A 14,574-nucleotide genomic window follows, 5' to 3' on the forward strand; every position below is an offset into this window, starting at 1 on the left:
TAGTGCATCAAAGTTTTGGGCCCAGGATAGATCTGCAGAGATGTTGACACCAAGGAACGTGACCTCTGGCCTCTCAATGGCAAATGGAGAGTGTTCTCTCAACTTCCCCTTCCTGAAGTCCATAATCAATTACTTGGTCTTGCTGACACTGAATGTGAAGTTGTTGTTATATTACTCAATTATGTCTCCTCTTTGCCATCTGACATTCTACGAACAACAGTGGTGTCATCTGTGAATTTATACATGGGGTTTGACCTGTGCTTAGTCACAGTCATGAGTGTAGAGAGTAGGAGCAGTGAGCTAAACATACATTCTTGAGGCATGACTGTGTTGATTGGCAGTGGAGAGGAGATGTTATTACCGATACAATCTGCCTGCAGTTTCCCGGTAAGGATATCGATTATGGATAAAGTACTCCAATCACAGCAAATACAAGAAATACAATAAAATCAATGAAAGACCACACCAACCAGGATGGACAAGCAATGTGCAAAAAAAACCAAAATATCAATGGGAAAGTAAAAGCAATGACCAAATTTGTGTAATGTGTAATGTAAAATTCAAAACAAACAATTAGAAAAGGATTTTAAAAATTCTGACCGATTAGGAGTACAACATAACAGCTACAGCAAAAGATCAGTTTTGCAAGCTAAATAAGCAAGACTTCGATAATCAAGTTAAAGCAAAGAAAGATTTCAATAATTTTAACCGTATAACTTTTCCATAAGAACACAAACAAATCACCAATTCATCATTCAAACAGAAGACAAAGCAATACCAAATACCTGATGGTAGCCTCGAATAATGGTTTCTTGTTCCTGAACTTCCTTTTCAATTAACTTGAGTTTTTCTTCAGTCACAGGATCCAATGTGCCTCCAATTATTTTTTTTTTCCTGCTTGTTTGCAAGCTGCACAGCTTTTTGGAAAAAAAAATAGATTACAAAAATAAATAATAAAGGGGGTAGAAATTTGTCCCTTTTCATTTGAGCTAATGGAGCTTAAAGAGCATCTCAGAATATTGAACTTGCCATGTATGTCACTCGTAAGTTTGAAACATAAAATATAATTGGTTTCCTTAATTTAAGGAAACTTGGTCTTATCAGTATATTTTTGGTAGACTAGCACTATCATCAAGTTAGCATACCAATTTCTGTTCAAGATACATTCCTAGAGGCTGCAAAATGCCTATAGCAGGGCTTTTTAACTGAGGTTCCACGGAACCCAGGGTTCCACAAGAGGTTGCTAGGGGTTCTGCAAAAGGTTGTGATAAGGAAAATAAACATTGTTTTTTTTTAAACTTTGCGCATTGCGCAATGTTAGCGCTCGCAGCGGTGGGCAGTGTCTGAGCAATCTTGTTACAGATCTCTCACCCCAGTACAGCAGTGCGCAGTGGGACCATATTCACTTGGTTGAGTCCACTGTCAGTTTTTGATGCAAGATAGGTATAGGGGAGGCTGTTGATAATTGGTGGGCACTGTAATGGACGGAGTGGAGTACAGTAGGCTGATGGTGAGTGCTTTGCTGCGGAGGGCAGGATGGTAGGCTGAGGATGAGCGCAACACAACTGGCAGGTGTGCTCACAGATTTTTTAATCTCTCTCTCCCCCAGTGTAGAGTGCCCTCCTGCTTCAAATTATCCACTGTAACAAAAAAGACCAACGTAACATGCCTGAACGACTGGCATCTGATTGCACTCACCTCAAAAATAAGCAGATGCTTTGAGAGGCTGGTCAAGGACTACATCTGCAGCATGCTGGACCCCTACAATTCGCCTACTGACACAACCAATCAAGAGACAACGCAAAAGCCACTGCTCTAAATACCATCCTTACACATCTAGAGAAGAAGGGTGCTTATGTGAGAATGTTGTACTTGGCCTACAGTTCAGCATTCAATACGATAATTCCATCCAGGCTCATCAGGAAGCTCAGAGACCTGAGCCTTGTGCAGCTAGATTGTGTACATCTTGTCAGATCGCCAGCAGGTGGTAACAGTGGGCTCCCTCACCTCCACCCCTCTGACTCTCAACACAGATGGTTCAGGAAGTTTGGGGGCCCCGTACCAAATCCCAAGAACTTCCTGTAGGGCACAATTGAGAGCATCCTGACTAGCTGCATCGCTGTCTTTTATGGGAACTGACCTGCCTTAATTGCAGAATTCTTCAGAGTGGTGCGGACAGCCCAGCACATCTGCAGTGAACGTCCCATGATTCAGGACATTTACAAAGACAGGTGTGAAAAAAGGGCCTGAAGGATCCAACCATAATCCCAACCCCAACCATAATCTGTTCCAGCTGCTACCATGTGGGAAACAGTACCGCAGCACAAAAGCCAGGACCAACAGGCTCCAGGACAGCTTCTTCCACCAGGCCATCAGACTGATTAACTCACACTGATTTGAATGTATGTCTATGTTACATTTACTGTTCTATTTGTTATAAATTATTATAAATTAATGTGATTGCACATTGCACATTTAGACGGAGACGTGATGCACAGATTTTTACTCATGTACGTGAAGGATGTAAGAAATAAAGTCAATTCAATTCAACAAAAGGTCTGTCTTGGAGAAGCAGTGTTGGCATCTGTATTGATGGTGCTCTATCAATGCTTGGCTCCATGAGAAGTTTTGTTTCTCTTATAAACCAAAATTCTGACGTTCTCACACACTGCTTCAAAATTGTCAATAAATTTTCATGTTATAAGTGGAATTATTACAATCAAGTTACAACCTTTATTTAAATTAAATCTACCGAGCCTACTTTTAGAAAAATTTAAACCCATTTTTGCTTAAGCCGTTATTTAAAAGAAGTTTATTATGCTTGCCTTATGAGTTTTTAAAATTTATGAAAGGGAAAGAGAGAGATTAAGTTCAACAAAGGTAAGCTTATCTTAACTACTCATTAGTTAAGTTCTTTTGGGCACAGAGCTCAGAAAAAGCAATGCAACAGACTTTTAACACCATAAATTGGCAAGTTGGTTTGTTATGTCTCCCCTCTCATTGTGAAACAGGGACACATCTTTTCCCCTTATTAGGAAGACAGATAGGTTGTCGTATGTTTAACTACCGGGTAAACGAGTAGTCTTTGGGGTACTGCAAGTTTGTGTCTTTATCGATGCTTTGCTGCACGCTTGAGTGCTTGGTGAAGGGTGCAAATGCTGTTTTTGCTGGTCGGCGGGGGGGGGTCGGTGCTTTGTTGCTGCTTATGCATGGGAGGGGGAAGCGGGGGGGCTTTGGGGTTCTAACATTTAACTGTCATTCAGGGGCACTCCTCTGTTTACGTGGATGTTTGCAAAGAAAAAGAATTTCAAGATGTATATTGTATACATTTCTCTGACATTAAATGTACCTATTGAAACCTATTATTTTCTAAGAAAGATTGGCTAATATTTCATTATCTACTCAAACCAGCATTGACAATTATTTTTGGATTGTTATATCTACAACTTACTGATCATACTAACATACCGTGAGCTGTAAAGATAATAATTTTTATGCAGGGGTTCCCTGAGACCTGAAAATTATTTCAAGGGTTCCTCCAGGGCATAAAGGTTGAGAAAGGCTGGCCTGTAGTGTCAAATCCATCCCTATAAACACGAGTATTGATAGAACAAAATAGAAAATATGAATATCCAAGAGAAAATACCACTTGTTTGTGGTACCCGTGAAACACGCAATTAGAACAAACAATGACTTGATTGGCTTGCACTACGGGTCCTAGATATCCATTGTATGGTTGTGTGTGTACTTGAAGTTGGGGACGTTAACAATACAACATCTAATTAATTAGAAGGTGCTAAGCACCAGATGAATAAAATACATCTATTACTTCTAAACTGTAAATAGTCCAGTTTATCCAGATCAGGATTTCCCTATTACACTATCCCTGCCCTGAACAAGCCAAACCATACATGGATTAATACAAACTAGTTAGAAACATAGAAACCTACAGCACATTGCAGGCTCTTCAGCCACAATGTTGTGCTGATCACGTAACCTACTCTAGAAACTGCCCAGAATTTCCCTACCGCATAGCCCTCTATTTTTCTGAGCTCCATGTACCTATGTAAGAGTCTCTTAAAAGACCTTATCGTATCTGCCTCTATCACCTTTGCTGGCAATGCATTCCATGGACCCACCACTCTCTGTGTGAAAAACTTACCTCTGACATTCCCCTTGTACCTACTTCCAAGCACCTTAAAACTATGCCTCCTCGTGTTAGCCACTGCAGCTCTAGGAAAAAGCCTCTGGCTATCCACATGATCAATGCCTCTCATCATCTTATACACCTCTTATCCTCCATCACTCCAAGGAGAAAAGGCCAAGTTCACTCAACCTATTCTCATAAGACAGGTTCTCCAATCCAGGCAACATCTTTGTATATCTCCTCTGCACTCTGTCCATAGTATCCACATCCTTCCTGTAATAAGGTGACCAGAACTGAACACAGTATTCCAAGTGGGATCTAACTAAGGTCTTATATAGCTGTAACATTACCTCACGGTTCTTCAACTCAGTCCCACAGCTGATGAAGGCCAACACACCATACACCTTCTTAACAACACTATCAACCTGCGCAGCAGATTTGAATGTCCAATGGACATGGACCTCGAGATCTCACTGATCCTCCACATTGCCAAGTCTTACCATTAATACTATATTCTGTCTTCAAAGCTGACCTATCAAAATGAACCACTTCGCAGTTACCTGGGTTGAACTCCATCTGCCACTTCTCAGCCCAGTTCTGCATCTTATCAATGTCGTGCTGTAACCTCTGACAACCCTCCAGACCATCCACAACAACCCCAACTTTTGTGTTATCAGCAAACTTACTAACCCACCCTTCTACTCCCTCATCCAGGTCATTTATATAAATCACAAAGAGGAGGGGTCCCAGAACAGATCTCTGAGGAACATCACTGGTCACCAACCTCCATGCAGAATACGAACCATCAACAGTCATCCTTTGCCTTCTGTGGGCAAGCCATTTCTGGATCCACAAGACAATGTCTCCTTGGATCCCATGCTTCGTTACTTTCTGAATGAGTCTCACACGGGAACCTTATCAAATGCCTTACTGAAATCCATATACACTACATCCACCTCTTTACCCTCATCAATGTGTTTTGTTACATCTACATGTTATGACTACATATGAGCAATGAGATTTGAGTGAGAGTGAACAGACTCAGCCACACCACACATCATCTGGACCACTTCCTGCTATTCCTGTGTGCAGCAATCAGGCCCAATAGCTCGTGTTGTCAAAAGCTTTTTTTAAGCTCCATATAGATGTCTCTTAAAATCAAAGCCAATTAAAAAGTGGAAATAGAAATAATTTTAAAAAGAACCATTTTCAAAAGATCAATAATTAAGCTTTAAATAAACGAACAAAAGTATTGAATAACATAGAGCACCCTTCAAGCTCTTATGTTTTCAATCATTAATCCAAAATGAATAACTAGCTGGCATAAAGATGAGAGCATGCTTATGGTGTATATCCAGGCTCCCAGCTCAGCATGACAGAGCTTTGCTCCTGACAGCACAGGAAGTTGGGACAAGACTGATCTATATACTTTCAAATCAAACTATGGACTGATTTGGCCTAATGGAAGTTAAAGACCAAATCCCCACTATTCAAAGAGTAGCAAGGGCTTGGCATTAATCCACACCATGTTCCTTACCAAAACACACATAAAAAAGATGTCAAATTATTCATGTTGTAGTATAGGGATTCTTGTGGCACAATATGAAATCCTCATTTTCCTGCACAGCAAGCACTTAAATTTCAAAATAATTCATTAAATAACAAACACAGACATTTGTCAGAGGTGTAAAGAGATAAAAGTTATTGCTTATTTTCCAGGCAACCGAAATAAATAAAATAATGTATGCTCTTCTTTCCCATAGGATAAGGGAACAGCCAGTACGTTTTGCAAATACGACATTATGGTGAGAATAACTCAGCATCCAGTCTCATCTCTTGGAGAGGCAATTGCAACAGCCCACATTCTGTGGCACAATTTAATTCTCATTTTAGAAAAAATATGTCATTTAGTTTCAGAAAGTAAGCTAACACTATTTCTTCATACAGTGGCATGCAAAGGTTTGGGCACCCCGGTCAAAATTTCTGTTGCTGTGAAGCTAAGCGAGTAAAAGATGACCACGATTTCCAAAAGGCATAAAGTTAAAGATGACACATTTCTTTAATATTTTATGCAAGATTACTTTTTTTAAATTTCCATCTTTTACAATTTCAAAATAACAAAAAAGGAAAAGGGCCCGAAGCAAAAGTTTGGGCACCCTGCATGGTCAGTACTTAGTAACACCCCATTTGGCAAGTATCACAGCTTGTAAACGCATTCTGTAGCCAGCTAAGAGTCTTTCAATTCTTGTTTGGGGTGGTTTCGCCCATTCTTCCTTGCAAAAGGCTTCTAGTTCTGTGAGATTCCTGGGCCGTCTTGCATGCACTGCTCTTTGAGGTCTATCCACAGATTCTCGATGATGTTTAGGTCAGGGGACTGTGAGGGCCATGGCAAAACCTTCAGTTTGCGCCTCTTGAGGTAATCCATTGTGGATTTTGAGGTGCGTTTAGGTTCATTATCCTGTTGTAGAAGCCATCCTCTTTTCATCTTCAGCTTTTTTTTTTAAACAGATGGTGTGATGTTTGCTTCCAGAATTTGCTGGTATTTAATTGAATTCATTCTTCTCTCTACCAGTGAAATGTTCCCCGTGCCACTGGCTGCAACACAAGTCCAAAGCATGATCGATCCACCTCCGTGCTTAACAGTTGGAGAGGTGTTCTTTTTATGAAATTCTGCACCCTTTTTTCTCCAAACATACCTTTGCTCATTGCAGCCAAAAAGTTCTATTTTAACTTCATCAGTCCACAGGACTTGTTTCCAAAATGCATCAGACTTGTTTAGATGTTCCTTTGCAAACTTTTAAAAAAATACTTTATTTTCAAAATTCCCCAAAAAAAAACAATGAAATCAACAAGAACATACCAGCTCAGACATGTGAAACCTTCCTAGGTTTCGCTATCTTTGTCAAAATCTCCCCATTTTTCTTACATCAGCTTTCTTTAAAGAATTGGTTAAATCCTTTGATGGATAGATCCAAGTTCAATCAAGTACGTCCGAACAAATCGGCTACCCTTATTAACTCTTTTATGACTGACTCTGGAATCTCAGAAGTTTGGAGATTCTTACATCCAAATGAGAAAGAGTTCTCATTTTTTTTCACATGTATATCAACACTATTCAAGAATTGACTATTTTTAAAAAATCAACTCTCGATTAATTCCTCTTGTTACTGGTTGCGAATATGATTCTATTGCTGTTTCTGACCATGCACCGTTGAAATTATTTATTAACTTAAGGGATACATTTACTAACTCTAGACAATGGCATTTTAATACCACTTTACTTCAAGATTCAGATTTTGCTAGATTTATGGAGGAACAGATTAATTTCTTCTTTACAATGAATTCTACAGAGGATATTTCCTTTGGGATACTTTTAAAGCATATATTCGTGGACAAATTATTTCATATGTTGCTGGATTAAAAAAGCGAACCAATAAGGAAATATTTAAACTGGTTGACAAGATTAAAGAAGTTGATAGGAAATATTCTATAGTTCCTAATCAGGAATCTTATAAACAGAAAGTTGAACTTCAAATGGAACATAATCTCTTATTATCATCTTCGATTGAAAGTCAATTAATCAAAACTAAGAGTCAATTTTATATACATGGTGATAAAACTGGGAAACTTAGCTAATCAATTGAAATCGGCCTCGGTTAAACAACAGATAGATTCGTAAACAAGATGGCACTTTTGACAGTTGACCATGACAAGATTAATAAATCCTTTCAAGAATTCTATAGTTCCTTATAGCAATCAGAATTTCCTGATGACTCTACTATAATGCATGAGTTTTTTTTTTAAATTGGACTCCATAATATTGTCTTATATCTGGAATTATAAGAATCACAGGATTTCAAAAATTCATTTACAAAAGCCCAAGTCTGAAGGAGGGCTGGGATTATCTGTATTTAGACACTATTATTGGGCTGTCAATGCTAGGGCTTTACAGTTTTGGCAACAGGGGGCTCCAGATAACCTCGCCCCTGGGGCTCCCTTGTGGCTATGTATGGAGTCTAACTCTGTTGTCAATTCTTCCTTGCCAGCCATGCTGTTCTCTAAGTTAGAGAAGCCTGGGACTTCAGAAAGTTCGTGTTTTGTTTTGAAAAATTCCGTCAGAATTCTAAATCAGATTAGGAGCGTTCTGAGTTTACCAGAGACCTCTGTACAAACACCAATCTGCTTCAATCACTCCTTTCTACCCTCATGGTCAGATAAAACCTACCATGCTTGGAGGGAGAAGGGTCCAGTTTCTATTGAAGACCTGTACATAGAGGGACGGTTTGTAACATTTAGTCTGCTGAAAGAGAAATCTGAGTTGCCTCATTCGCACTTTTTTTGTTACTTACAAATTAGACACTACATTCAATCTAAGATTTGTAATTTTGAAATCCTTCCAGGGAAACATATGTTTTTTGATATTTTAAAGAACCCTTCTGACTCCAGGCATCTCGTTTCTAAGTCTGTACGTTTGTTTGATAATTGCACTGGAGCGTTTACTGTGAAGATTAGACACGCCTGGAGAGAGGAGTTGGGCATTGAATTATCTGAAACTGTCTGGGATAAGTGTTTGTCTGTGATACAGGCTTGCTCTGTTAACAGCAGGCACCAACTGCTCCAGTCTAAAGTTGTCCACTGTCTCCATTACCCTAAACTTAGATTGCACAGGATATACCCTTTTGTCTTGCCAATGTGTGATAAATGCCAAGGGATGGAAGCCATGTTGTCACACACCTTTTGGCTTTGTCCATTACTGACTGGATTTTGGTCCAAAATATTCGACTGGTACTCAAAGGCCTATAAAAGATCCTTCCCCTTGGAAGCTGGTCTCGCTATATTTGGCTGCTCACAATCTACTATTTGTTTCCCTGCAGCCATACAGCAGTCTCTGATGCTGGGGATGATTGTTGCCAAAAGACTTATCTTGAGGGAATGGAATTCACCTTCTCCCCGTTCCTTTCGGAAATGGATGGTTGATATGATCTCAGATGGAGAAACAGATGGAGAAACTTAGGTTCTTGAGAACCAATTCAATTAAAAAATTTTCGGCTATCTGGGATCCATTTCTTGCCTACCTGGACGTGGCCAGAGGCAGATGAGCAATTTCCCCCCAGCTGATTTCCCACGGCCCTCATTTGAGAATTAGTGTTTAGTATTTTTGAGCACTTTGTACAATAGGCATCCCTCTAATGTTATGTCTCTTTCTTTTTTCTTTGCAAACTTCTGACACTGAATTTTGTAGTGAGGATGCAGGAAAGGTTTTTTTCTGATGACTCTTCCATGAAGGTCATATTTGTGCAGGTGCTGCTGCACAGTAGAACAGTTTGCATCACCACTCCAGAGTCTGCTAAATCTTCCTGAAGGTCTTTTGCAGTCAAACGGGGGTTTGAATTTGCCTTTCCAGCAATCCTACAAGTAGTTCTCTCAGAAAGTTTTCTTGGTCTTTCAGACCTCACCATTCCTGTTAACTGCTATTTCTTAATTACATTACGAACCAAGGAAACGGCTACCTGAAAATGCTTTGCTATCTTCTCATAACCTTCTCCTGCTTTGTGGGCATCATTTATTTTAATTTTCAGTGTGCTAGGCAGCTGCTTAGAGGAGTCCATGGCTGCTGATTGTTGGGACAAGGTTTGAAGAGTCAGGGTATTTACAAAGCTTTGAAATTTGCATCACCTAGCCTTTCCTAACCATAAGCCCTAACAAGCTAATTAAAGTCTGAGACCTTGGTAAAAGTTATCTGAGAGCTCAGATCTCTTGGGATGCCCAAACTTTGGAATGGTGTTCCTTTCCTTTTTTTCACTCTAAAATTGTACAAAACAAAAATTATTATACACTAATCTCGCTTAAAATGTTGAAAAGAATGTTTCATCTTTAACTTTATGACTTTTGGAGATCAGTTCATGTTCTACTCACTTAACTATTCACAGTAACAGAAATCTTGACCAGGGGTGCCCAAACTTTTGCACACCACTGAAGTTGAAGGGTGACAGAATTGAAACACCTTGCCAAACAGAGGAGCATTTACACAAAAAGAATTGCAGCAGTTCAAGAATTTGGCTTATTTGATAGAAGGGAGACTCAAATTTAAGAACAATGGAAAAGATCTATGGAGAGATGACATCGATTATTTTTAAAAGTAGTAAGCTGTTGTTATCTGGAGTCCATTGCCTGGAGGAGCAGTGGAGTAGCTTTCAAATTGGAATTGCATTTTGAAATGGAGAAAAATGCATGATTTATGAAACAGAATGGAAGGATTTGGAGCAGCCAAAGACAATCTGTTTAGCTTGAGCTAAAAACAGCAGAGGAAAAATTATACAGCTGGGTTCATTCTATGGGTCAGTAATAAGTGGGAGAAATATACAGACTTAAATACACAATAAAATGACAGACTACTGCAAAATCTATAGTGAGTTAATAGTGGACATTATTGATTATCCAAACTAAACTTGGGATAGCATTAATATTAGATTAGATACAACTTTATTGTCATTGTGCCGAGTACAGATACAAAGCCAATGAAATGCATTTAGCATCTGACCAGAAATGCAAAGAATAGTATTACTTACAAAATAACTGCAAATTTAAAAAAGTGCTACAGCACACAAATATAAAAGTGCTGAATTAGTACAATACGGATGCAATACTGCTTAGCGCTGTGATGAGAGGTTCAGCAGTGTCACAGCCTCAGGGAAGAAGCTCTTCCTGTGCCTGCTGGTGCGGGAGCGGAGGCTCCTGTAGTGCCTACCCGATGGGAGGAGAGTAAAAAGTCCATGGTTAGGGTGAGTTGCATCCCTGATAATGCTTTTTGCCCTACCCAGGCAGTGTTTATGGTAGATGTTCTCAATGGTAGGCAACTGGGTGCCGATAATCTGCTGGGCAGTTTTCACCACACGCTGGAGCGCTTTGTGGTCCGATATGGGAGAATTGCCATACCACACTGAGATGCAGTTGGTGAGTATACTCTCAATGGTACAGTGGTAAAAGTCCGTCAGTATCCTGGGACAGAGGTGAGCTTTCTTCATGCTCCGCAGGAAATATTGCCATCATTAGGAACACGAACACTCTTTATTCGGAACAGAGGGAATTAACAACACTGGACAATAAGGATTTTGCTTCCTGAATAGTCTTGGATGTATCTTATAGATTCTGGGCTGCTGATCATGAAAATCAGCATGAAACTTCCCCATCACACACCATTTTTAAAGAATTGCCTATATTTGCTATTTCAATTCATAATTCATGTCAAATAAAATGTTTTCTATCTTGTCCAGGCATGCCTGGGCATGCTCAGCCAGGCAGATGCTGCATGGCAGGACAAGTTTTAGAAAGGCTATAAAAACCATGCTCACACCTTTCTATGTATTGCATTTACATGTATATCGGTATGTAATCATGTTGATGCGCATGCTCGACATGCATAGCATATTCTGTGTACTTATTAGAATAATTACATTTTCAGGAGTATTTGTGATAGCAGAATGTCTCACCAATGTTGCAACAGCCGCGATACTTTCTGTTACACTTGTGGCAAGTAAATACTTAAATCTCCAAGATGGAGCATGGTTCTTCATTAAGAAAGCCTATCATTTCTACCTTGGGTGTAAAATTGGTGATCAAGACAAAGCCTGGGCTCCTCATCCTCACATTTGTTGTGCAACATGTGTTAAGTCGATTTTAGAGCTTGGCTCAGAAGTCAATGCCGTTAGATGTCCTGACGACATGGCAACAGCAGAGGATCATGTGACAGACTGCTACTTCTGTCTGACCAGTGGCTCTTGTTTCTCTGCTAAAAACAAGAAATTCATTGAATATCTCAATCTCCCTTCAGCCATGACACTAATGCCGCATGACGATAGTCTTCCAGTACTCAAGCCACTAGTGACATGAAGTCTAGAGGAGGCAAAGATGCCATGATGCACGAGCCAGGAATGGAAAAATAACAGATACTGATACAGATTTTGAACCGTTTACGCCAAGTAAGCCTTATCTGATCACAATCTGAGTTAAAAGACCTGGCCAGAAAGAGCTTCTGAGGATCCCAGGTACTCACATTTTATTCACTCTGCCTCTCGCCGCTTCTCCCGTCGAGCTCTGAAGGCGACCCTCTCCGCCATGAGGAGGTATTTGGTGTCCCTATCCCAGACCCTTCCACACCTTCCGGACACTTTCTTCGCTGTCCGTAATAGTCCTACCCGTTATTTCATCCTCCGTCGGATCCATGCTTGCAATCGCCGCTTTTTTGACTTTGTCATGTTAGGCAAAGATCGCAAGATCCTACATCTGCGGACTCCAGAGCCTGCTGGCCCTGAAACTAGCAGGCATGAACTTCAGATTGCCTCTGCCATTGATTTCGCTGGCTCCAACACCTCAGGACATATTCAAAACCTGGACTCCAGCAACGACCATGGACACCTTCAAAGCGATTGTGCAACCACCAACTGCAACTCCAGCCTTGAACTCCAGGCCGGGTCTTTATGTGCTGCTATTCTGACTCCCGTCTCCCCTTCCCCCACCAATACTCTGCAATCCCGTCTCCCTCAGATCCCATCGTCAGCTCCTGGGTACTCAGAGGCTCCATCTTCCTCTCACCCCAACCCTCCCCTCTCCACTGACACACCCTGCCTCCCCCCTCTGATCCCAACTCTCATCCGTGCCGGGTCTTTACCATTCCCTCCGACCTTCAACTGTCGGAGGCAGAACGCTCTGTCCTCAGTACGGGTCTCACCTTTGTCTCCCTTCGCCCACACCTCAGTGAGTTCCGTGTTCGCCATGATGCAGAACTCTTCTCCCGCCGTCTCCGTCTCCGAGCCTACTTCTTTGGCAAGGACTCTTCCACCCCCACCGATGACCCCTTCTCCCGTCTTCAACCCTCCTCTTCTTCATGGTCACCCTGCTCTGGTCTTCTGCCTGCTCTGGATCTCTTTATTGCTAACTGCCGACAGGACATCAACTGTCTCGACTTCACCGCACCATGTTCCCATTCCAACCTTACTCCTTCCAAACGCTCTGCTCTCCACTCCCTCCGCACTAATCCTAACCTTACTATTAAACACGCAGATAAGGGGGGTGCTGATATAGTCTGGTGTACTGACCTCTACCTTGCCGAGGCACAGCGACAACTCGTGGATACCTCCTATTTACCCCTCGATCGTGACTCCACTAAGGCGCACCAGGCCATTGTCTCCCACATCATCACCCACTTTATCCGCGCAGGGGATCTCCCATCCACTGCTACCAACCTTATAGTTCCCACACCTCACACTTCCCGTTTCTACCTCCTACCCAAGATCCACAAACCTGCCTGTCCTGGCAGACCTATTGTCTCAGCTTGCTCCTGCCCCACCGAACTCGTTTCTGCATACCTCGACACTGTTTTATCCCCCCTTGTTCAATCCCTTCCTATCTATGTTCGTGACGCTTCTCACGCTCTTAAACTTTTCGATGATTTTAAGTTCCCTGGCCCCCACCGCTTTATTTTCACTATGGATGTCAGTCCCTATATACTTCCATCCCCCATCAGGAAGGTTTTAAAGCCCTCTGCTTCTTTTTGGATTCCAGATCTAATCAGTTCCCCTCTACCACCACTCTGCTCTGTCTAGTGGAATTAGTCCTTACTCTTAATAATTTCTCCTTTGGCTCCTCCCACTTCCTCCAAACTAAAGGTGTAGCTATGTGCACCCATATGGGTCCTAGCTATGCCTGCCTTTTTGTTGGCTTTGTGGAACAATCTATGTTCCGTACCTATTCTGGTATCTGTCCCCCATTTTTCCCTCGCTACATTGACGACTGCATTGGCGCTGCTTCCTGCACGCATGCTGAGCTTGTTGACTTTATTAACTTTGCCTCCAACTTTCACCCTGCCCTCAAGTTTACCTGGTCCATTTCCGACACCTCCCTCCCCTTTCTGTCTCTATCTCTGGAAAAAGCTTATCCACTGATGTCTACTATAAGTCTACTGACTCTCACAGCTATCTGGACTATTCCTCTTCTCACCCTGTCTCTTGCAAAAATGCCATCCCCTCCTCGCAACTCCTCCGTCTCCGCCGCATCTGCTCTCAGAATGAGGCTTTTCATTCCAGGACGAGGAAGAAGTCCTCCTTTTTTAAAGAAAGGGGCTTCCCTTCCTCCACCATCAACTCTGCTCTCAAACGCATCTCCCCCATTTCACGCACATCTGCTCTCACTCCATCCTCCCGCCACTAGGAATAGGGTTCCCCTGGTCCTCACCTACCACCCCACCAGCCTCCAGGTCCAGCATATTATTCTCCGTAACTTCAGCCACCTCCCGCATATTATTCTCCGTAACTTCCGCCACCTCCAACAGGATCCAACCACTAAGCACATCTTTCCCTCCCCCCCCTTTGCTTTCCGCAGGGATCGCTCCCTACGCGACTCCCTTGTCCATTCCTCCCCCCCATCCCTCC

At 41.8% G+C, this 14,574-nt stretch overlaps 1 protein-coding gene across 5 annotated transcripts in view; it reads right to left on the reverse strand.

Moving 5' to 3' along the window:
- The window catches only part of cep162 (centrosomal protein 162), a 137,795-nt gene that overhangs the window by 50,471 nt on the left and 72,750 nt on the right, over positions 1-14,574 (reverse strand). For all 5 annotated transcript variants that reach the window (XM_063040318.1, XM_063040316.1, XM_063040317.1 and 2 more), the window contains one exon: positions 786-917. In XM_063040318.1, coding sequence (XP_062896388.1) covers positions 786-917 — 132 coding nt within the window. The remainder of the gene's footprint in view (positions 1-785; positions 918-14,574) is intronic.

This window comes from Mobula hypostoma, chromosome 2 (assembly GCF_963921235.1).
Source record: "Mobula hypostoma chromosome 2, sMobHyp1.1, whole genome shotgun sequence".
Lineage (NCBI taxonomy): Eukaryota > Metazoa > Chordata > Chondrichthyes > Myliobatiformes > Myliobatidae > Mobula > Mobula hypostoma.